Source organism: Rhodnius prolixus, unplaced genomic scaffold (assembly GCF_049639745.1).
Source record: "Rhodnius prolixus isolate KJV_2025 unplaced genomic scaffold, Rpr scaffold_23, whole genome shotgun sequence".
Lineage (NCBI taxonomy): Eukaryota > Metazoa > Arthropoda > Insecta > Hemiptera > Reduviidae > Rhodnius > Rhodnius prolixus.
This window is the reverse complement of record NW_027411627.1, coordinates 81,958-103,555: the sequence shown is the minus strand read 5'-3', so window position 1 is coordinate 103,555 and position 21,598 is coordinate 81,958. Positions and strand designations below refer to the sequence as shown.

Genomic DNA, 21,598 nt, shown 5'->3' with positions numbered 1-21,598 from the left:
ATGTCAGAAGGTGGAGGTCATATTCTTAAATGTTCAAAAGTGAATATGAAGTCTACTTAGCGCTGAAGATGGGTGGAAATCCGAAACTGATCTGAATGAAGCAATCTTTGATGATTTACAATTTAGCTTAAACTTTAGAAATGCTATTATAAGGTGATTCAATGAAAGCTTTTGAAATCTATAAACGAAGCAGTTTAAAAAGAACTATAGGATACGAGAAAAAATCCATTCTACTTCCGTTAGAGTGATCTCTTGCTGTCATGGCCGCTATTTGCACTGAAAGTTTCAGCTTTTTTCAGTTTTTTGAAAATATTTTGCCCACTCTCCTTTTTAAAAACCACCCTTTTCCGGTCTCAGAGAACCATAAAACTGATATTTCCGGTGAAAAACTAACTCATGCAAGGCTTTCCTCGTATCAACTAACAGAAAATAAAAAAGCGACTTTTGCAAAAAAAAAAAACTGGTTCCAAACGATTTGTTTTAACCTTAGTTACCCACTACATAAACGGTACCAGGTGTTAGCTTAACTAGCTAGAACTGTGTACAAACACATACGATTAACCTATAAGTGAAGTGTTCTTTGATAGGAGAGAGGGTTGGTAAAGAGACATGTTTAGACAGGATTTGTGAACAGATATCAAGTTGTATATTTGTTTGTGTGTGTGTGAGGGTAAGAGAGAGGGAGTGTTGTATATATATATATAGGAACTTAGCTATGTGGCTATGGGGGGCGACATACAAGTGTCGGACACAAAAGGACTCTGTGGTAGGGGAGGAGTTTGGGGGGGTACATTATGCAGGGGATAGAGACCGACCTCTGTACACTTCCAAACACGCCATAGTGTCATGTATGCATCATTTAGACATCATTTACTCACACAAACACACACACGTACCTTCAGGTCAATCAGTGTCGCTCTATGTGCGTGGTGGGCGGGGGCGGGGAAGTTCAGAGAGCGCGACATTCATTTACACAAGTACATACATACCCCAGTCGCATAGCTGTGAGAGAGTGTGCGTGCGTGAGGTTAGCCAACATAACAATGATACGTGTCAAATCTGGTAGCCCTGTCTCGTCTCACCTCTCTAGTAGGCAGTGATATATATACACCGCGTACACTTTATATAGAAAGTCCTGGCAGATCCAATACTCTCTCCCAGTTTCTCTTCACCAACACTCTTTCAACCCTCTGCCACTCACATGAGAACACATACTGTGGAAATGTTGTCCAGTTTGACAGGAATTAGGATCGATATTTAAACACAAATCAAGGGAGCCCCTCTCTATAATTAAAGCTGTAGACATATTGCTGTTGAATTCTCTAATGCCGCCATTAATTCATTAACAGAAAATATAAACAAAAAAAATTTGGTGTGAACAAATACGCACTTTCTCCTGATACTGTTATTAAAGTTTTACACTTTCTCCTGATACTATTCTCAAGGTTTTACACTTTCTCCTGATACTATTCTCAAGGTTTTTACACTTTCTGCTGATACTATTCTCAAGGTTATACACTTTCTCCTGATACTATTCTCAAGGTTATAATTCATACATTTTCACAAATTCCCAAAATTTAAGATTTTAAAAAAATTATCACTAGCATTTTACAGTTTTTAAACTCGTTCATTAACGACTGAAATATAACAACAGCAAGGTCCTTCCTATACAACTCATTGTGGAAACCCATTTCTCGTACTTAGTGGAAAATTTAAAATCTAAAATTTTTAAGCTCTTTATAAACATTTTATGTTCTTCTGTTACAAGATTTTCAATTTCTTTAATGTTTTTACATGATTTAAGTTGAATTAATTTTGGAATCTTGTATTATTTGCCAAATTTTGGATGACAAATCCAGAAATTGAACTTTATTGATATCTAGAATTCTCATTTCATACATTTAGAGGAATAACTATTAATATTAAGTAAGGAATGTAATTCAAAAAATATATAATTGAAGGGCAACATTGTTGTTGTATAATTTGAATCTTAATTTAATACCCACGGAGAGAAAAAGTAATTTAAAAAAAAAATCAATATATTTTCGCTAGAGATGATTAGCCATTTGGTCAGTCAATCGCAATGGAGAAACGAAAATATGAAATGTGGGCGGTTAGACTAGCCTATCAAAAGGCTAGGATAGACCACGCCTCTATTCGTAGCCGCCATTATAAAAAAATTGAACGAATATTTATTTTTCTGTTCAGTATATTCTAGAATTTTCTTTTTTTTTAAATCTGGAATTTGTATAATTTTCATCTACTTTCAACGTGATTAAGCTTATTAAAATTTCTTATTGTACTAGATATTAGGAATTATAGAAATGATGGAAAAAATTTCGTCTGACGTTTCTTTATAATTGGAGGTTTTCCTATTACCTATTTTAATGAAATAAATAAAAACCAAGGCAACGGCCTAATTATAATAATAAGGGAAAAGCTGGATCAAATTTATGTCCCAAAAAGGGAATTAACTATAATACAGATTTTAAGGTACTACTAATTTTTAGGTAAAATCCTGAAATTAGATAAAAATAAAGAAAAAAGGTATCCAAGACTGTATGCTTTCACAGCCTCATGCTCATGCGCAGTTCCCTTTTCTCAAAAAATTAAGAAGTAAAATTCATAATTTTAAAGAAAATTTGACTAAACTTCATTGCGTACTATTTGAATAAATAATCTCTTTCAACGTGTTCTGGGGAGGGGTGATCAGTGGAAATATACAGATTTAAATCTTAAAAATTTAAACTATATACTTCTCGGTTTTGATGGTGACGCTCCATGTGGTGGGCAGTATAATCAGTCAGAACCACTTGAATAATGTAGTATATAGCAAGCTTCAAATCACTTAGTTCAGGACAACTTGTAGAATTCAATCTTACAAGTGAATTTTGTAAATAAAATTGTAATCTTTAAACTAGACAAGAGTCTTAGGAGTGTTAATAGAAACATTTTTTTTTTTTTGGTTCCTGAAATTTGATAAGAATTTTGATAAGAGTAGAGTGAGGTCATGAGATGGATTCACTATCTCCTTCTGTTTTGTCACTACTGCTAGCAACATTGGCATCTACTGTCCGACAGATAGCTAGCTGGCTAAACCTTCGTTCGTTTCAGATCGATTGTAAGTCGATTTAAGAAATAATATCGCTTATCAGTCAATGAAGTTTTTTTCTTGCATTTGGAGGGTGCGGGGGACAAAGTTGGCAGTTAGAACGACTGACCGGAAGGGACAACACTGATGGCCTTTTCATTGGTGGCATCTCGCTTCTTTTTTTTTTTTGTATGTATCAGGAAATCAGCATTTACTTGACAATCTCGCAGGAATGATGTTGCCGTATCAGGAGTAATATGTGAGACACATCAAGCCGACATTATCCAAACATGGATTTCTAATGCAACCACTGAACGGTTTGGAGGCTGCGTATTTAATTTTTATGCGGTCACACGTAAGATTAGATTCATTTCCAGCTTCTTGCGGTCGTTCTTTCCGAAAACTGTTTGGGATGTAAAATAATTTCGCCATTTTAAATTTATTATAATAACAATAATAATAATAAATGGTATATTCTATTGTTTAAATTTGGGAGGAAATAAAATAGAAGATACAGGAAGTTAAAAAAAATGCAGCCTGCTTTGCGCACTTCTTGCAGCGTATCTGCTGCAATGTTTAGTTGTGATAGATTCAATTAGTTGATCATTTTCGTACGTAACACGGAACCGGATAGGATTCTGAGGTTCGTATGCATGCACACTTCTTCTTCAATTAATGTAAGCAGACGGTGCAAGTAATTTCAACCAGTTTACTGAGACGTTCAACCCCCTCAGGTTGTTGTCAGGAATTAGTTGGTGGTCCACGGTTGTTTCCTGCACTACTCCTGTAGCCGGAAAAATGATTCAGCCAATACACAATGTGCCACAAGCGCACATTGTTCGGCGGAAATGAATGTAGCATATACCCATTGTTTAGCGCAATTGTTTAGCTTCCGGAAAGTTAATGGTAATATATCTAAAGCACTCGTGTGTATGTGTGAAAAATGAGTTGCTACTTTGAGCTACTTCAAATGTATCAATGTTCAATTTAAATTTGGAGGTTGGTAGAGAAATATTTCAACAACTCCAAAGCAGTAGTAATTCTGTAGCTCCTACAGATCGGGAAAGTAATTCCAGCAAAATAACCAAAACTAAGTTCGGTTTTGGTGGAATTTGGCCGGGACTGTACATTTCTTAAATTGATTGGAAGGAAACTTTAATCCTGGAGAAGGAATTTTTCCCCATATTAATCCTCTTAGAATAATGACGTGTACACGATTGGTCACTTGAACACAGTATCTCTTCTTGTTTTATTAAATTTCATGGAGCTACACACGTACCCACACCTTATTGGGAAAAATCACAGCAAATACACAAAAACGCAATTATTTATTCACAAACTATGTATTTAAAGGTGTATTTAATCTTGTATTTGAATTGGTGCTACCAGCCACAAATCTTTAGCACCAATTTCTTGCGGTGGATTCATCGTGCAAAGACTGTATACTTTTCACTTAGATCAATAGACCAATCGTCCTGAAACCTGATTTGACTCTCTAGCCATGTTAACAGATCATGCAAGTAATTCCATGCTGTGTACGGCATGTTCAACGCCTCAGACGTTCCAGTCTGATTTTGTGTAGCGATTAGTTGGTCTACGGTAGTTTCCCCTACTTGATATTGAAAATTGCCACAAAGATTAGAAAATTCAGGAAACGATCCTTTATATACTATAACCACTTGATCTGCGGATATTAATGTTGCACTGGCCCACTCTTTAATGCAATCTCTACATTCGCTAAATTGATGGTAATAATGTTTACAAACGGCTGTTTGTAGATGCGTAGCAGCTTTCAGTTCGTCCAAATTAGTTACACGTTTATCGCTTTTAACGCCAGGTAACCTGGCTGCGTATAGAATGCGATATTCACCTACCTCTACTTCGTAAACTTCGTGGAACTCTTCTGCTTCACTGCTGAACACTGAAGGCAAACAGTTGAACTTGTGGAAAAGACACATGTTTTGGGCTGTCGAAGAAAATAATTTAAAAGAATCATTAAAAAAATAATATTTCTCATTTATTTTGTTCAAGCGTAATTCCCATCCTTTTTCGGGGCTAGTAGGAAAGTTTAGAATATACACTAAGGCCTCACTGTTGGTAACAAATCTGGCTCGTTTAACCGCCTCCAGTTCGCTGTTCTGTAGAATCCAGTTCTTCATAGCATCAACCTGAGAAACGGAAAAACCTAGGCTCTTAGACTCCACTGCCGCAGGAAATGTAAAAAGATTATTCCGATCTACTTGTTTGTCGTAATAGTTCAGTAAATCTAAAGCATTCTCTTCGAAGTAGAATTCCGTACCAGATTCTGAACTTCTTCCGGCAAAATAACCAATTAAATTCGCTTTTGGCGGATGTGGCCATAGTTGGTTATTATTTACTTTTTTAAGTAAACAAATACTCATCCTGGAGAAAGTACAAGATATTTTTGTTCGCCAACTTGACACAAAATATCACCACGTCCACACTCAACACATTACTGAACTCATTCGGGCACAGTATGCTTTCATATTTTATGACAAATATTCGACTAATAGAATGAAATAATGGTGGAACGATTAGATAAGGCACTTATCGGCGTCAGTTCGTACTCTCAAAAAGCATCCTCATTCACCAGTATCTTTAAAAAAATATCTCTTTGCGCAGATTAAAGAGAAAACTTGACTGAATAATTCATCGCTTATGCCAACCTTTCGAATGTATGCACAATATCACTCATCAAGCTAAAACAAACTTTGCATAGTTACATTATTATTTTTAATGCGTAATATAATGCCACTGTATTGTTGTATTCACACTCCCGCGACTAAATACTATTCAGTAAACTACGAGGTATGGCTATTAAATAACGAGACTGATGCTGCTACAGAAGAACTATGCATGCACCAAAATCCTAACGACCGTCAACTGTGCAGTAGCGTAAAGCCTTCTCTTTCGATTGCAGCGTCTCACGTGTTTGTCGGAGAAATCTGTCTGACCGGAACCTGACGTGTTTGTGTAAGGAGGTGTTAGTTTCGTTTTGTCGCAAAACATGATACTACACATGTAGTAGAGCAACGAATTGTCGTGAAATTTCATATGAAAACTTCGGTAAAACCGCTACCGAAACTTATCTTTTATTAAAAGAAGTTTATAGCGATGAATGTTTATCACGTGCGCAAGTTTTTGAGTGGTTCAAGCGTTTCCAAGATGGCCGAGAAGACGTCGGAGATGATGACCGCCCGGGTCGCCTTTTCACGTCCAAAACGGACGTGAAAATATCGATTATAATTAATCAACATTACTAAACGTGAGGTGCTTGCTCAACTCCGGTGAAAGAGTAAGGAAAAAAACGACCTGAGATTTGCGGAAGAACAAGTAATGGGTTCTCCATCAAGACAACCGGCGCCGGCTCACACTGCATTGTCTGTCCAAGACGACGTTTCTAGCAAAGTACAACATCCCAGTTTTAGGCCTGACCTGGCCCCATGTGACTTTAGATCTGTTCCCCAAAGTCAAATCTACATTTAAAAGGAACACGATTTCAGCAGTCCAGTTGAAGCTGTGTAAAAGAAAAAAAGGCACGCGTCATGCAGGAGCTCCTACAGAAAAAGACTTCCAGCACTGTTTGGGAACAATGGTAAATTCGCATGGAGCGTTGCAAGGGATAGGGGAGGGGTGTATATTGAAGGTGATAATAACTAAATATGTTTAAATTTAAAATAAAATGTTTTATAGCATCAGTCGTTATTTAATAGCCACACCTCGTATTATATCCGGTTGGAGAATTTTTTTCAAAAACGTTGAAATACCAATCCAGTAAAGTGGCAACTTCCGCTTAGTTTACGGCTCCTGAACTAGATATCAAATTTGAACTTCCTGTGATGCTGACCACACAAACACACTCAGAGAGAAAACGGACGTGAATAATTATATTTCCGGGGAATAATTTCCTTATTTGCAAAGAGAAAGAAAAGATTCCATCTTTTACATCCCTTCCCGCCAAAAAAAGGAAGTTCGCTGAACTAAACTTCTTCCTAGAATAATGTGTTTGAGATCGAACATTCTTAGAGATCGGAGAATTTAAGAATATCATTGAAATCATTAAGTTCCTCTCAAAGTAAATAGAAACCATTTTTCTGAAACAGAGTTTATCGATTCATTTAAAACGAATCTCGTTCGTTTGGGTTCAGCGGACGATATAAAGTGAGGAAGGTAATGTTAGGGTTCCAAAGTAGGTTATCTGGCAATGTCACACCCAGTACTCCTACTTCCGTGCTTACTTCAAATGGTGATCAACTTTGCACCAACTTTATTCTGAACGGAAATTGGAACAGATCGTCCCAGCTCTGTCAGTGATGCAACGCAACAGAGAGAAATGTTCCTTATTTGCCCCGAACCTATAAGTCAATAGAAGTTGTGTAAAACTTGTCCAGTACATCCCCTCGGTTTGTTTAGCACAAGTTCATGTTTCAAAAAATGACTATCAGTTCATGGGGAGCTCCTAAACGTGCCAACTCGCTACAATGTACAGACCTACCATCTGTAAAAAGCAGCACAATCTGGCTTCAACTCACGGAACTTGCTCTAACCACAATTATGCCATTAAATTTTCTTTTGACTTGGAATTTGTACTAAAAAAGGTGGTCGATTTACCGGATGTGTGCAAGAGTATTCGTAGATGGAAGGAAAAGGTTGTAAAGCACCAGGGAATGATCGGTGATCTTAATCGGCCTAGAGAGGTATCTGTGGAAACTGGAGAGCGATCAGCAGGAAGTTGCCATCTCTCTCACTCACTCTCTTTTCCGAGAACGTCTCCAGAGAATCAGAGATTGATTCTCCATCTGCTGGAAGTGCTGCAGCAGGGAGAGCATGCTCGCTCTGGACCTGTAGGAGAGACCCTACAGATCGTAGGGTACAATCCAGCAGAGCCAACAAAAACAAATTTGTTTTTCCATCAACTGTCTGCGGGGGGTGGGGGAGGAAGACATTTCATTATTTCCGGTGAGATTTGTTTCCGACCTCTTCCTGATCAGAAGAATATCAAGACCTCAACTTCTAATCTAACTCCATGGAGTGTGGTGCAGACACAGAGCTCTAGCTTCACGAAGTGAAGTATTGTAATTAAGCCATGACGTAGGAGCATTTCTCTTCCACTTCCTTCTTGTTCGCCATTTCGTAAAGGCAAAACAAAAACCACACAAAATCGAAACATCTCTGCCATTTCTTTTTCAAGAATTACGCCCTTGGGCTAGCTGGAATCCCCAGGCGTTGGTAGCAAATCTGAACCGGCAGATAAGACAAAGCCCCAGTTCTGTCTTCAAATAATTATAAATAAACTTCCCATTTCATTCACACTGGCTGCTTACATAATCAATTGTGACGGATGAGACTTCCCCCCACCCACCCAGGGCAGTTAGGGTTATGGGGGTGAGGGGTGGACAACAACAACAGCAAACAAAAACACTGGAGTTTTTCGCAAGATTTTCCCAGTTGAAGAAAAGTTTCGGCCCCTCCTCCCCACAACTCCACGCTTTGGGAAAACAAAGCTGATACACTTCAGACCGCTGACAGACAAACGGACAATTCCGACTGGAAAGTTTTTAAGCTCACTGTTATCAACTTGGCGCGCCTTTCCTAAAAATAGTAAACACACATTCCGTATAATTCCTCTTCGCTGAGCTTTATTCTGGAGTTGAGATAAGCTGGGGAGTATCCGGGAAATAAGGGAGTAGCCAATCTAGCGGGGTGCACCCTCCACTCTCCTTTAGTTGCAATTTAGGTTTATCCAGTTTTTCTTAAATTTAGAACAGATTCTGTTTCAATTTATGACTGGATTTATACTACGTGATTACGCTCACACAGCAGGGGGCTAAACTGCCATTCCCAGGAATCCGGGCAAGTTGGAGGTGGAGAACTAGAAGCCGGCAGTTAGGTCTAACCATCCCCAAATGTTCTAAACCACTCCGGTTCTCCAGAGAGCTCAACCAAAAGCGGAGATTACCATTTCCTAATGGAATCCTACCCACACCATTCTAATGCTCCCCAAATATTCAAAGGACACCAGGTTCCCCAGAGATGTTCTAGATGTACAGGAATCCCTGTTAGTCTGTTAGACATTACCCTCCAGGTGTCTAATGCACACCTCACCACAACGATCTCCTCAAATCGAAGAGCTGACAGTATCCTAAGAAGAGTATGCATCCCATCATCTCTGTTAATCACCCAGGCTCTCTGGGATAACCCACGTCCTCCTGGGTTATCAAGACATCTTTCTTCAAGACCACATAGACAGCATATACTCTGTCCTAATTCCTGGCAAAAAAATCACCCAGGTTCTCCTCAAGGAAGAAAGAGGTGCCAAGATAATCCACTCCCTAAAGCCTGAATACCTTTCGCTCCCAAAGTTCTCCGCCCAGTACCTACCCAAGCTGCTGGTTAGGTCAGATGTCCTTCAAAGCCTGGGCTATTCAAGAAAAAGGTTGCTGCTCCTATTCCAGGCGGTACAAATCGAATTTTGCTTCTGCCATAGGGTTTGAATGTTAAAAACATTTTAAAATTCTTACCCACTTTATTAGCTGTTAGAAACCCCAAAGCAGGCTCCCAGGGATGTTCTAGATACCCAGGAATATCGTAAAATCCGCACCTCGCAATACTTCCCTTTTTCCGAGACAGGGTGATGAGGAAGTAAGAATGATAATACTGGACGCAGCAGGAAGTATTGAAAGTGTAATCAGATTGGTGCCCATTCTAATTAGGCTGGTGGAGCAATTAGGCAAGTTTGGCAAGTCCATTAAGTTCAACTCACTCTACAGCGTAAACTTTACAAAGTATTTGGACTGCATTTCTTTTCGCTTACGCCTCTAGCTTTGCGATCGTGTTCAAATTTTCAAAGTTTTCTTATCGAAAGTGCATGTTTTTGAGGTCTCCTATAGGAGCCCCGTTTTTGAACCCTAAAATCCTAAAAAAAAGAAAAAGAAAAGAAAAGAAGTTCTAGAACAAGCGGTTCAGGGATTTTAGTTGATGTCCAGATCTTGTGGGAGTTTCTACACGCCATGTTAAGGCGGAACTTCCGGCCAGTTTCCGTTTTTTGAGCTCACACGCCATGCGCGCTCACTAGATTGTAAAGACCATGGTTTTTCTGCTTCAGGGGATCTCAGAACGCTTATTTCCTGTGATTCCGAGGTTGCAAGAAAAGTTGTTTAAACAGCAGTTCACGATATGTTACAATTCGACCAAATTTTAAATTTCACATCGGATTTTTGGCAACTGAACACAATCAAAATAATTTATTTATTTTTTTGGCTTCAATGAAAATCACGAACAAAATTTAGATTATATTATTTTCCATTGTCCAGATTGCTGGTAAATTTACCATTACGTCGTAATTAATAAAATAAAAATTTTAAAATTATTCAAAAATCTGGCAGTTTTCACCACCAGCTGACTCAACACAACTGCACAAACAGCTTGCTGACGGCAACCTGGGCACAGAGAAACTACTTTGACGTCGGCAGTGTATCAGTTTACCATTAACAAATAAAAATCATCCGTAAAATAGATAATTAAAACATGATTTAAAACAGTCTGGAGTGGCGTTTTCGCGTCACTGGTTCTTACCACAATTTTCGTAATTTAAAAATTAGAACTAGTGCGAAGATATCGCTAAAATAAAATTAATTTTAAATACATCTTTGTTCAGCCTACTTCCGGCAAATTTAAATTTAACTTGAAATATTTAATTCCGTGAACAGTTCACTGCAGCAGGTTTCTCTCTATTGGCATTTTAATCCATAAGCTTAACATCCGCTCACCCAGAAGTGGCTTTCCTCGATTTTCCTTGGAAAATAGTTCTCCCTAGTTAAGGACTCTACTTGCGAGCTTAAGACTTGGAGACTTTTTTTTTTGGAGAGAACAAAAATATATGAAGTTTGTAACTAACTTCTTGCGATATTTCGTTCGACATACTTAAGAACACAAACGGACCACATATCTCAAAATAGATGTTTCCGGCAAAAACACATTTCCGAAAATTTAAAACTACAGCAATACTTCCGCTCTTGCACCAAAAAAAAAGAAAAACGGAAGTAAAACATGTTCATGCTCAGGGAATGTCGAAAAGTGTGACCAGAATGGAATTACCTGACCTTCATCTTAAACCTTAGTAATAGAAATTTTTGTTTTTTTGCAATAATCGATACTAGTTATTACGTAAAAAAAAAAAAAAAAAAATGAGATTTGGTACCTGTACTGAAGAAGCTGTGCCATGTCGGGTATATCTGCGAGTGGTCCCAACTCGGCGGCTCGTCGTTGGAGGCGGCACGACTCTGGATCGCCACAGCGCATGTACCTCTTCCAGTCATCATCGTTCTCTGTTCTTCTGTAAGATCGCCACAGAATTTTAATTCTGCCCACTGCCATTGTCCGGCCTAGAAGATCTGCGTCAAAATAATATATTGGACAAATGGTGTATATTAGTTACTGGAAGAAAGATATAGTCTAAAGAGTATGATCCCCTTAAAAGCATTGATAGAATTCCAATTGGATAAAAGAAAAATACGTTTACCCGAAGAATCACTACAAACGATAGACATGAGAATTTGTTTTTCGTGGTTTCGACTAAGCTGAACTTAATTTACGAGGACAAATCTCTTTTGGATTAGGCAATCAATAGATTGAGACACTTCTTTTCGATAATTGATTCGAATACAAAATATGAGAATCACAAAAACGAATTTGTAAACTTTATTAAAGATGGTACTCACTCAGTATTCAGCTGGCTGAATCTTCATCGATTGTTTAGGGTATTCATCTTTTTTTTGGTGACTGTTTTACTTCAACATTGGGTACAGAAATAGCCAATTACAGTCTACTTTCTATTTGTACTTGCCAAGGCTAGAGACTGGTCATCTTCAAGGTTTATTACCGATAAAATGGAATTGTACATTACTTTTGATTACGTAACATAAACTGTACTGTGGACATTTTTTTTTTTTTTGTTTTACAAGGAAGCTGGCAAAATTCAGCATTAACCTTAAAGATTAACTACTGATACTTTTGTAAACAGCTAACATGTAAAATAATGTTATAGTATAGTTTAAATTATGTTCCAAAACCAGTTTATATTGAATCAGTACAAAGAAAAAATGGTTACTTCCTTCGAAAACTTTGACAAAAACAAATAAAAATGAAATTGGCAAAATTTCTATTCCATTCTTCATGTTAGGCTATCCTAAATTGGCGCCCAATTTCAGCAGTCAGGTTAGAACTCTTACTTCTTTGGGTATGGCAAAGAAATTTTTTCATACCCCCATCCAACATTTTCTCTGAATTGGCTTTTACAAAGCAGGAAAGCATCCAGTTACGAATTTGAAAGAATATATGTAAATAGTAAAATAGTATTCATTCGTTGTGCAATGTACACAAACTTGTAAACATAAATAGTAAAATAAAAAGAATATCATAGTTATCAAACAAATAAATGTAATAGAGCATCGAAAAGTTTAATATATTTAATTTACACAAGACGTATGAATAAAATATATTAACAAAAGTAGTTAATATTCAATAAATTTTGGAAGTAAAATTTAGTTTGTCACGTTAAGGAACATATTAAGGCAATTTGCATGTGAAATGTAAAACAAAAACATAGCAGTAAATTTACTGATTAATTTAAATAAAAATTAATCAGATAAACATCATTATTTCTATATTTTTATACTAGTGACAAGTAAATTATATGATTAAAAAAAAAAATTAATAATTTAGAAACGTTTTAAATCCAACTTATTAAATTAATGTAAACAATCCAGTAGCGAACATTTCACCTACAGAAGGTAATTTGATTGAAGTCTGAAGTCTTGGTACGATAATTTGTGTTGTGTAAGTTTCAAGAGAAAATATTTTTTGTCTGTTATTGTTTGGTGGCATTTGAAAATTTAAATAGTAATATTATTAGTTAGCATTTAAAAAAAATAGATCTATTAGTAAAGTAATTCCGACTTTTTTCAGGCTTTATGTCCAATATCCAAATAGGTGTACACGGAGGCGAAACAGCACTATAAATTTATCATACCAGTCAAAACTTGAACCGAGAATCAAAACCGGTACCACAAAAGAAACTTATACCTGAACTGAATCCATATTTGTTCCTCTAAAATACTCAGTATTTTTGGGACAATAATCCATCGATTCATCATAAGGTACATATGTGTGTGTGTGTCACAGTTCTTGTTTTCAAGCATTTTTATAAATGATCATTGCCCTGATTCGAGTTTATAAACCAAAGTTTTCAGTTATGGTGTCTCGAAATCAGTGTTCCAGAATTAATCTAATCACCAGTTTATAGAAGATAATATGTTCTAACATTTTTGAAGTTTTTTGGAGATTGAGGGTAGAATTTAATTAAAACTTAAGAGTTTCATGAGGAGGGGGCGTCTGAAGAATGGTACTGAAAGTTAAGCCAGTGTCATTAGATCTATTTAAAATTATTTTCATCATTAGAAACTTTCAGGTTATGAAGAAAATTTGGGTTCAGAAAAAATAAATTATCATTTGTTGAATTTATGGCAGTATGAATCTTTAAAATTAGCTTTAAGAAGCTCCGCTTTTGGTGTGGTAGGGGCTAGCTCTACTTTAAAGCGTCATTTCATTGAAGTATATGGTTTTAGCAATAAACAAAAACAAATATTAAGTTAATAAGAAATATTTTTCAAAAATTTGGGAATTGGTAATAAATAGTTTAGAAAATGAACGATTTAGTCTCAATAATTATAAGAAAGTCGTGTAAGTGATTACGCCAGATTATTTTTTATAATTATAATTAATACTAAATAAAGAAATTAAATAAAAATTAAAATGTATTTAAAGATAATAATAAAATAAATTTTAAATTAAATATTTACACAATGCAAAATTCAAATTGTAAAGATTAACTTCATGTCAGCCAATAGCAAAGCTCCAAGTCGTTCCTCCAAATCAGCTGACTATAATAAATACAGTAAATGACGTAAAGTACTGTTGTGTTGTCCACTTTGGCAGATTGGTATTTTATTGTTATTTGTTCTTGTGTAGTGTTTGGGCTGAAATAATTGTTTTATTCATTGCTCCGTACATTAGAGAAAAATAAACAATTATTATTTAATTTGGGTAATCATGTAAGTTTAACCTTTTGAGATAATTCAGAACTATGTGTGGATTTTTTTTAGGAGTGTCTGTCTTGTAAACATAAAATAATTACGGGACCTTAATTATAGTTTAGATGTTACTGGCTAAATTTGTTTTTGTTTAATATTTATCATCTCATAGTTTTATTTAAATATTTATTTTTGAAGAAAATTTAAAACAATAAACCTAATTAAAATAAAAGAAACTATAAGTGTTGAACCTATGACCTACAAAACTATTTGTGCTTGAAATACAGATATTTTTAAAAAGAATTTCTCTTCTGTTATTAGAAAATTGAAAAAATAATCTGATTTATAATGGCTGATGATGGGATGGATTTATGCGGAGCAATCTGGAATCATGAAATGGCTATGCGTAGGTTATTATCATTGGTAAGTGCGTTTATTTTGCAGATTCTTTTGGGTAAGAAATTATATTGCGTATTAAATTTTTTAAGAAAAAAAAACCTTAAAATTTCTCTTTCAGTTACGACAATCACAACAAACTTGTTCAGACACACAATGTTTTCAACCGTGTATGTAGTTTTTCTCTTTTGTTTTCTTGTGCTAATCAGTTCATCTTTAAACATATACTGCGTACAATAAGTTTTACTAATAGCCATTGTATTTGATTTCAGCTACACCAACTCAAGCTGGCGACTCCGGGTTAATGCTAATGATGTGTTGGATGGCTCTAGCTTTCTTTTTGTACTTACTTCGTCCAGCCTCGATTCGTACCAAGGAAAATGATTTAAAACCACGCGGAAATGGAAGCGTAAGTTGCTTGTTTCCCTACATTGATTTCGTTGTATAAGTCAAAGATGACAAAGTTTCCCTTTTGATGATCATAAGTACATTTGCAGAGAATTGGTTCTCTTCAGTGGCCTCAGTGAAGGCTTACTTCATAACTTTCTTCACATTTCTAGTACTTAGTAAAACCACGTTAAGCATCTCGGCAGAAAACAGGGCATGTTGCTTCTACTGTATGTAATATGGTAAAAACGGTAGACTTTTCTTCAGAACTTACTGATCACCGTTTAACCCCTGAAACTTATCTACATTTGTTCGTTTGGTCACCTTTTTCCTTTTCTGTAGTTTGTGTTTGCACAATTGGTTTCCTTCCATTCACTTGGGTGTCAACACAGAAAAAGAAGTCACAAATTCTCCTCTGAAAAGTAAAACTAACATAAGTTTATCTTTAAGACATGTATTTTAAATGATTTAATTGTAAATACCTTTACTAACTTATTGTCTGTCTGGATGAATATTTGCTCTCAAAACTTAGATGAAAGCGATGCTAAGTCAAAAGAGTGCTTGTAGGGTGACATCATGCGAATATTCAGAAGATCCCTTTAGGAAGCGGTCGTTTTTTTGTTTTTTAATATTAATAAAAAGGTATAACCTCCTTTGTGTTGTTCATTACAGAAAATGTAGTTTCGTATGGAATATTTTTACACATATCTGGATTTAACGAGACAAAAGTGACGGATCATTTTCTTTTTAGTAAATTGATTGAAAACTTATCTCAAATTCAATTGGCTTAAAGTTGGTGCTTCATTGATATTACCAATTAAATGGTTGGCTTACTTAAGTAGGACTTTAAAATATTTCGAAAAATCATCAATTTTATTTATAAATTAATCAAATGAATAACTTATAGCCTAATATAACCTAAAATGTGTACAATTTTAAGTTTTCTCACTCACTTGTAAGATTGGAAAGTGAGTTCACCTATTTTGGAACCTATTGCGAAAATAACTTGATTTTGTTGGTAAATCTCGGGTTTGGATTTTTACATATTTAGGCATTTATGGAGCGCGCTAGGTTGGGACATCGTCAATGGTCGATTGTTTCTCACTTTCTCATATTGCGGCTGCTCCTCTCCTGGCTCGTTCCTTCCTCCTTCATCAATGGACTCTGTACGTTGTCCATAAAGTCTGGGGATGCTTGCTACATTAATGTTTGGGGGCTAGTATTGGACAGAACTGGGGGCTGTACCGAGGGAAATCCCTTTAGCCCTTTTTGGGAAAGTACGTTATACTCCGGGCCAGCAAGCGATATAATAAAAAGTTCAACCCTCTAGCCTCTCTCTATCTCTCTGTTGGTCAAGGCATCTTAGCGGATTTAACCCCCCTAGATCAGGTCGACAGCCTATTTCGACCAATTCCACTCTCAAGCTAATTATGTGTGGATTCGATGAAAACATCCTGCACTAGAGTTTGAAACATGTGAATTTCAGAAGAAAATTGTCCACCCTAGTTTTAGTCTGTAATTTTTTTTCCCATTTTCCACACTCCTTCAGGTTATAATTAAGCTGAACTTAGCATTTATATACCGGGAATATTCTGTAGAACGGTATTATTAGTCAAAGTAGGTCAAGTTATAATAGTTAAATTTTCTAATTTGGCTGCCTTATCTATTTTACCAATAATTAACCAAACTTCTAATTGTTCTAGTTTTACTATTTTCCTTCTTGATATTATTTACCGACTCTATTTCGGTATATGCATATATTTATTTATTTAAAAATAACTTAGGATGGAAGGTTGGCGAGGAATCGGTCAAATAAAACAACTCGTCTTTTTGCCTACGTTTCGACAAATATAGTGTCCTCTTCAGGGCGTGGCTATGCGGGATGGTTGAGTTACAGAAACTGATCCAATCTTCCATCCTAAGTTTAACAATTTATGGTCACGAAACCTATACATTCATATTTAAAAATATGTTTACTATATTCTGGTTGATCTCTGTGCACGTTATTTACAAGGAATACTGTCCCACAGTTGGTGGAAAACTATGTTCGGAATTTCCACTTGACAATAAATAACATTCGCAACTATTGATCTAGGACAGCGTTTCCCAACCTTTTTTGGCTCACCGTATCACTTGGTAAAAATGATTGTATTTCGTGAAATTTGTTATTCCGAGTGTGTTATTTTATTATCATCTTTATTTGTATAGAGATATAATGTATCTGTTACAAAGGAGTTCAAGTTCATGTTCACTTTATAAACTTTTTTAAATAATTAAAAATTGCGTACATATTTTTCTCTTCAAAATTATTAATTAATTTACAAAGTTCATCTTTAGGATTATTATATTTGTGCCCAAATCTTCTAAATTAATTTCTTTTAAGCATTCAACTACCTGTAAGTACCAATTAAATTTATTGTTACTTGAATAGAGCTTACTCATTACAATCCAGTCTCTTTAAGCAGATTTTTGTACATAGTTATCATTTAAGTTCTGTCACATGATAATTGTACTAAATTTTCTTTATCTTTTATCGATAATCATGTAGCTTTTCCTAAATTTTCTTAATAGAAGGAAGGTTTGGAATCCAATTATCATTTGTGTTTTCGGGTTTTGGAGAAAATACTCCATGAAAGACAATTTTTTAATCCTGTTAAATGTGCTGTTATATTTTCTCGTATATCTTGAGACAGACTAACCTTATTACTGTACATATATATATATTTTTTTTTTTTAATCTTTTATTGTAATTTACCACTGCAACAGTTGTTGCAACAAGCAAATATGGTGAAAGAAAAAAGAAATAGAAGAAAATCATGAGTGGAGAAGGCACCCAGTGGTGTCACTCCAGTAAAGTGCTTTGCTCTCACGATAAGAGAAGATCACGAGGCCATCTTCTCTTCAATCTCCTTAGAGGATTACCTGGTAATGTGGAGGAAGATAGAGGGGGTTAGGATGAGCTGCTGTAGAGTGGAATGAAATTTGAGAAAATGAGTGTTAGCAAGATCTGTAATGAAAGCGAGCGTTAAAGAAGTTTTCTGAAGTATTTTTGGACTGTAATGTCTGGAAGCTGGTAGTGAGTTGGAACGGTTTTAGTCGATCCCCCCCCCCATACCAAATAGGTCGCAGTAACAGTAGAAATAAGACTCTTTTGTTATGTTAAGGTTAAGTTTCGAACGTTTGTCCAGTAGTCTGGCCGAGAAGTTTTGTAGTATTGGGTCAGTTTCCAGTCTAGTATGGGGTGATTCCATGTCAACCGTTTGCTTCTAGGTACAGTCCAAGGTAAGCGTATTTTGTCTACAGTTGGTATAAGAATTTGGTTCAAGGTGACAGGAGTTAGAATTTTCCGTCTGAGAGTTGACTTCGTAACGTTAGTTTTGATTCTCCATTTGTGTAAGCCAGTCCTGTAAGTGGGTTGATGTGTGTTTATAGAGTTCGTGTAGTGATAATAGGTACTTAACATATTAACAACTTTTACTGTTATAATATTAATTAATATAATTTTTATGTATTCTAGGGAAAATACGTTTCTACGGTATTTTAGAATTTATATAGTTAATATCGATTAACTATATCGAATTTTCCATCATTTTCTAGGGTGAAGGAGGAAATCCACCGCCGCCTACGTCACCACCGAATGCATTTTAATCATCACCAAATCCATACGCACAGCACACCATCCATTGGGAAAAAAAATATATAGTTAATTTTTTTTTAAAAAAAATTAAATTATGGCTACAAAAAAAAAAAAAAATAAGAAAAAGAAAAAATCGAGCGAATTATATGTTAACGTTGCTTGTGGTTACTGTTATTGTATTTAATGTAGAAGGGAATGGTTTATATTATATAACATATTAATAGCCCAGAAAACACTGCACCATATATTGTATTTACTTCATTTATATATAAATATATAAGTGGATATTTATAATTTAATCATGTAGTTAAAAAAAAAAAATAATAATAATAACGTCATTGAGTTTATTTTTTTTCAAAGTATTTTTATAATACGTTCCGTGGCAAAAGAAAAAGTGTTCTCTTATTTGAAAATGGATTTTCTTTTATACTTTTTGATTTGGTTTTATTTAGATAAATATTTCACTTAAAAAAAAAAATAAAATAAAATCAAAAATAACAAAAAAATAAATAATAAATAATAATATTAAGCTTCAAAAAATATTTATCAGCTCTATCAACCTAACAATAAAAACGTAAAAATTATTTTAGTTTTAACCATTCCAAAAAACAACAAAATAATGTGCAATTATTATTAAAATGAATTAATTGATATAAAATTTAGAAAATAATAAAACTTAGCTGAACTTGACCATTTTTTTTTTTTAAAAAAATTATTATTGTGATACGAGATAAATTATTTTTTATTAGTGAGGATGTAAAAAAAAAAATAATAATTACTGACCAATGCCTACCAAATAAATAGATAATAATAATGATCTGCTTTCATTAATTTTTATTACGTACATATAAATATGTACAGTCGACTCTCGATAAATCGAAATCCAAGGGACTACAGGAAAAATTCGAATTAACGAGACTTCGAATTATCAAGAAGGGGGGAAAAAATCGAATTATTAAGAGTTATTATTATGTATATATGTATGTACATAGGTATATTGAAAATACGTATGAGCTTACCTAAGTTTTAGACATATATAGCCTCAAGTAAAAAAGTAAAAATAATGAAAACGACAAAAAGAATCAAAAAATTGAATATGTATTAACATTTCAATAAATAATAATATACATATGTACCTAATTAAAAAAATGAAGAACAGTTTTTTGTTACAATGTGGCTTGACTTAGTCAAGTGACTTAGAATTCTAGAAAGCGTTGATGGTGGAATATTGAAAGTTTTGGCGATATCTTTTTCTTTTCGAACCACTTTCCAAGGCCGCGATACCGTTTTCTTTGTGGGACACAGTAAGGGAGACGTACTTCCCCATTCGTGACAAACTAAAGGGGAAGTTAAACTGGGCTGTGAAAGGTGGGAAACATTACGCAGGAGAAATGAACAATGAGCGGAAAATGAGAAGTAAACATTACTTGGGAAAATTCGAATTATAAATAGGGGGGAAGGTGGCCTCGTTTGAATTATAGAGCCTTCTCTTCCATCTGTTGTTAAGAGAAAAGGATTTCGAATTATCTAGCGTATCTAAATACACTGCATTTATTCGATTTACCGAAGTTATCAGCTGTAGAGTTCGAATTATCGAAAAATTCCAATTATCGAGAGTCGACTGTAATTTTTTTTTTTAAAGAAATATTATATTATACATACATTTCGTGCATATTATATTGTAAATATATATTTATGTAATACTATCTATTGTTTTTTTACATAATTATATATTGTGTACATTATATTATTGTATAAAAATACTGTACCAAATTGAAATTTAAAACGCGAGTATTTTTGGGGAAATATTTGTTTTGTTTTGTTTTTTGGCATAATATAGATTTTTTTTCCCCGCAAATCTTAAGTAAACGTAAACAGAGAATAAATAATCAAATAATAGTTCTTATTGTATATAAATTATATATAAAAAATAAAAAAATTGGAAAATTTAGATTATATACATATTTAGGGCAATTATAAATTATATGCAAAATATCTAATATATCTATTCTAAATGATTTTTATTTGTTTATTTATTTTAAGTAAGACGTAAAAGTATGAAGTTTTTCACTGAAATTACGCGCTCTAAGGTAACTAGGTTTGCTAAAAAAATAGATTTTTTTAGGACTTTTGAGTCAATATTCTGCTCAAAAACTCAAAAAAAAAAACCCGCTAGAAGAGCAAGAAGGAGTTTTTTGAGCAAAGTACGATGTTTGGTCTCACACACGAATGACCCTTTTTTCGAAGTTTTTTCAAGAACCTCTGCTCGGTAAAAGTGTTGATTGACTGTTTCACCTTAAGGCTGGAAAACATAGTGGAGCGGCGAGCAAAGCGGCGAAAACAAACACAAGTTAAAACCGTATGGGACCGCGCATAGTGGAGAGTAAAGCGAAGATAGGGCAACGCTATCTAAATATAAATGAGTGTTTGTTTTCGCCGCTTTGCTCTTCGCTATCATCGCCACTCTACCTAAGGGTACGTTCACAACGGAGCTGTGAGTATAGATGATAGCAGAGATGATAACTGACAGAGTAAAATATAATCGCTGATTAGTGTGCACAACGGAGCTGTGATACATGCAACATGTCCGAGTAGTGAAGAAGAGTTTTTATGTTCACCAGCAACAAAATGGAATATTTTAAAGAAAAAACGCTTTAGAAAATATCATGTACATCCCATAAATAAAAAAACGAAGTACTTTAGGCGAATTTCACTATTTATATAAGGAACTTAGAAATTATCCGGATCGTTTTTTTTAATATGTGAGGAGGGTCCACCCACATTCGACTATATTTTAGAAAAAATAAGGTCAAAATTAAGAAAACGTAGGAAAAATTGTCATGGAAATCCTATAACTATAGAAGAAAAACTAGTGATAACTCTGAGGTAAGGTTATATTGAGGGAAAACAAATAAATACACATAAAAATAAATGTAAGCACGATTTAAAAAACAAAATATTGTTTAAAAGTAAATA

The 21,598-nt window shown here is 34.7% G+C and overlaps 2 protein-coding genes across 5 annotated transcripts in view; one reads left to right on the top strand and one right to left on the bottom strand.

Moving 5' to 3' along the window:
- DAT (Sodium-dependent dopamine transporter) overlaps positions 1 to 12,296 on the bottom strand; it is a 71,220-nt gene extending 58,924 nt beyond the window's left edge. The window contains exons 1-2 of the mRNA XM_074139394.1: positions 11,833 to 12,296; positions 11,313 to 11,505 (exon numbers count right to left, since the gene is read on the bottom strand). The gene's annotated coding sequence lies outside the window, so the exon portion shown is untranslated. The remainder of the gene's footprint in view (positions 1 to 11,312; positions 11,506 to 11,832) is intronic.
- The window catches only part of LOC141459871 (small integral membrane protein 14), a 40,434-nt gene extending 20,412 nt beyond the window's left edge, over positions 1 to 20,022 (top strand). The window contains exons 1-6 of one of the 4 annotated variants that reach the window (XM_074139426.1): positions 12,808 to 12,949; positions 13,079 to 13,269; positions 14,524 to 14,625; positions 14,720 to 14,768; positions 14,871 to 15,007; positions 18,583 to 20,022. In XM_074139426.1, the coding sequence (XP_073995527.1) occupies positions 14,551 to 14,625; positions 14,720 to 14,768; positions 14,871 to 15,007; positions 18,583 to 18,633 (312 nt within the window). In that variant the 5' untranslated portion in view covers positions 12,808 to 12,949; positions 13,079 to 13,269; positions 14,524 to 14,550 and the 3' untranslated portion in view covers positions 18,634 to 20,022. Of the gene's footprint in view, positions 1 to 12,807; positions 12,950 to 13,078; positions 13,270 to 14,059; positions 14,224 to 14,523; positions 14,626 to 14,719; positions 14,769 to 14,870; positions 15,008 to 18,582 lie in introns of those variants that run through there. The other 3 variants (XM_074139429.1, XM_074139425.1, XM_074139427.1) reach the window with 3 other exon arrangements.
- Positions 20,023 to 21,598: the final 1,576 nt, after the last annotated feature.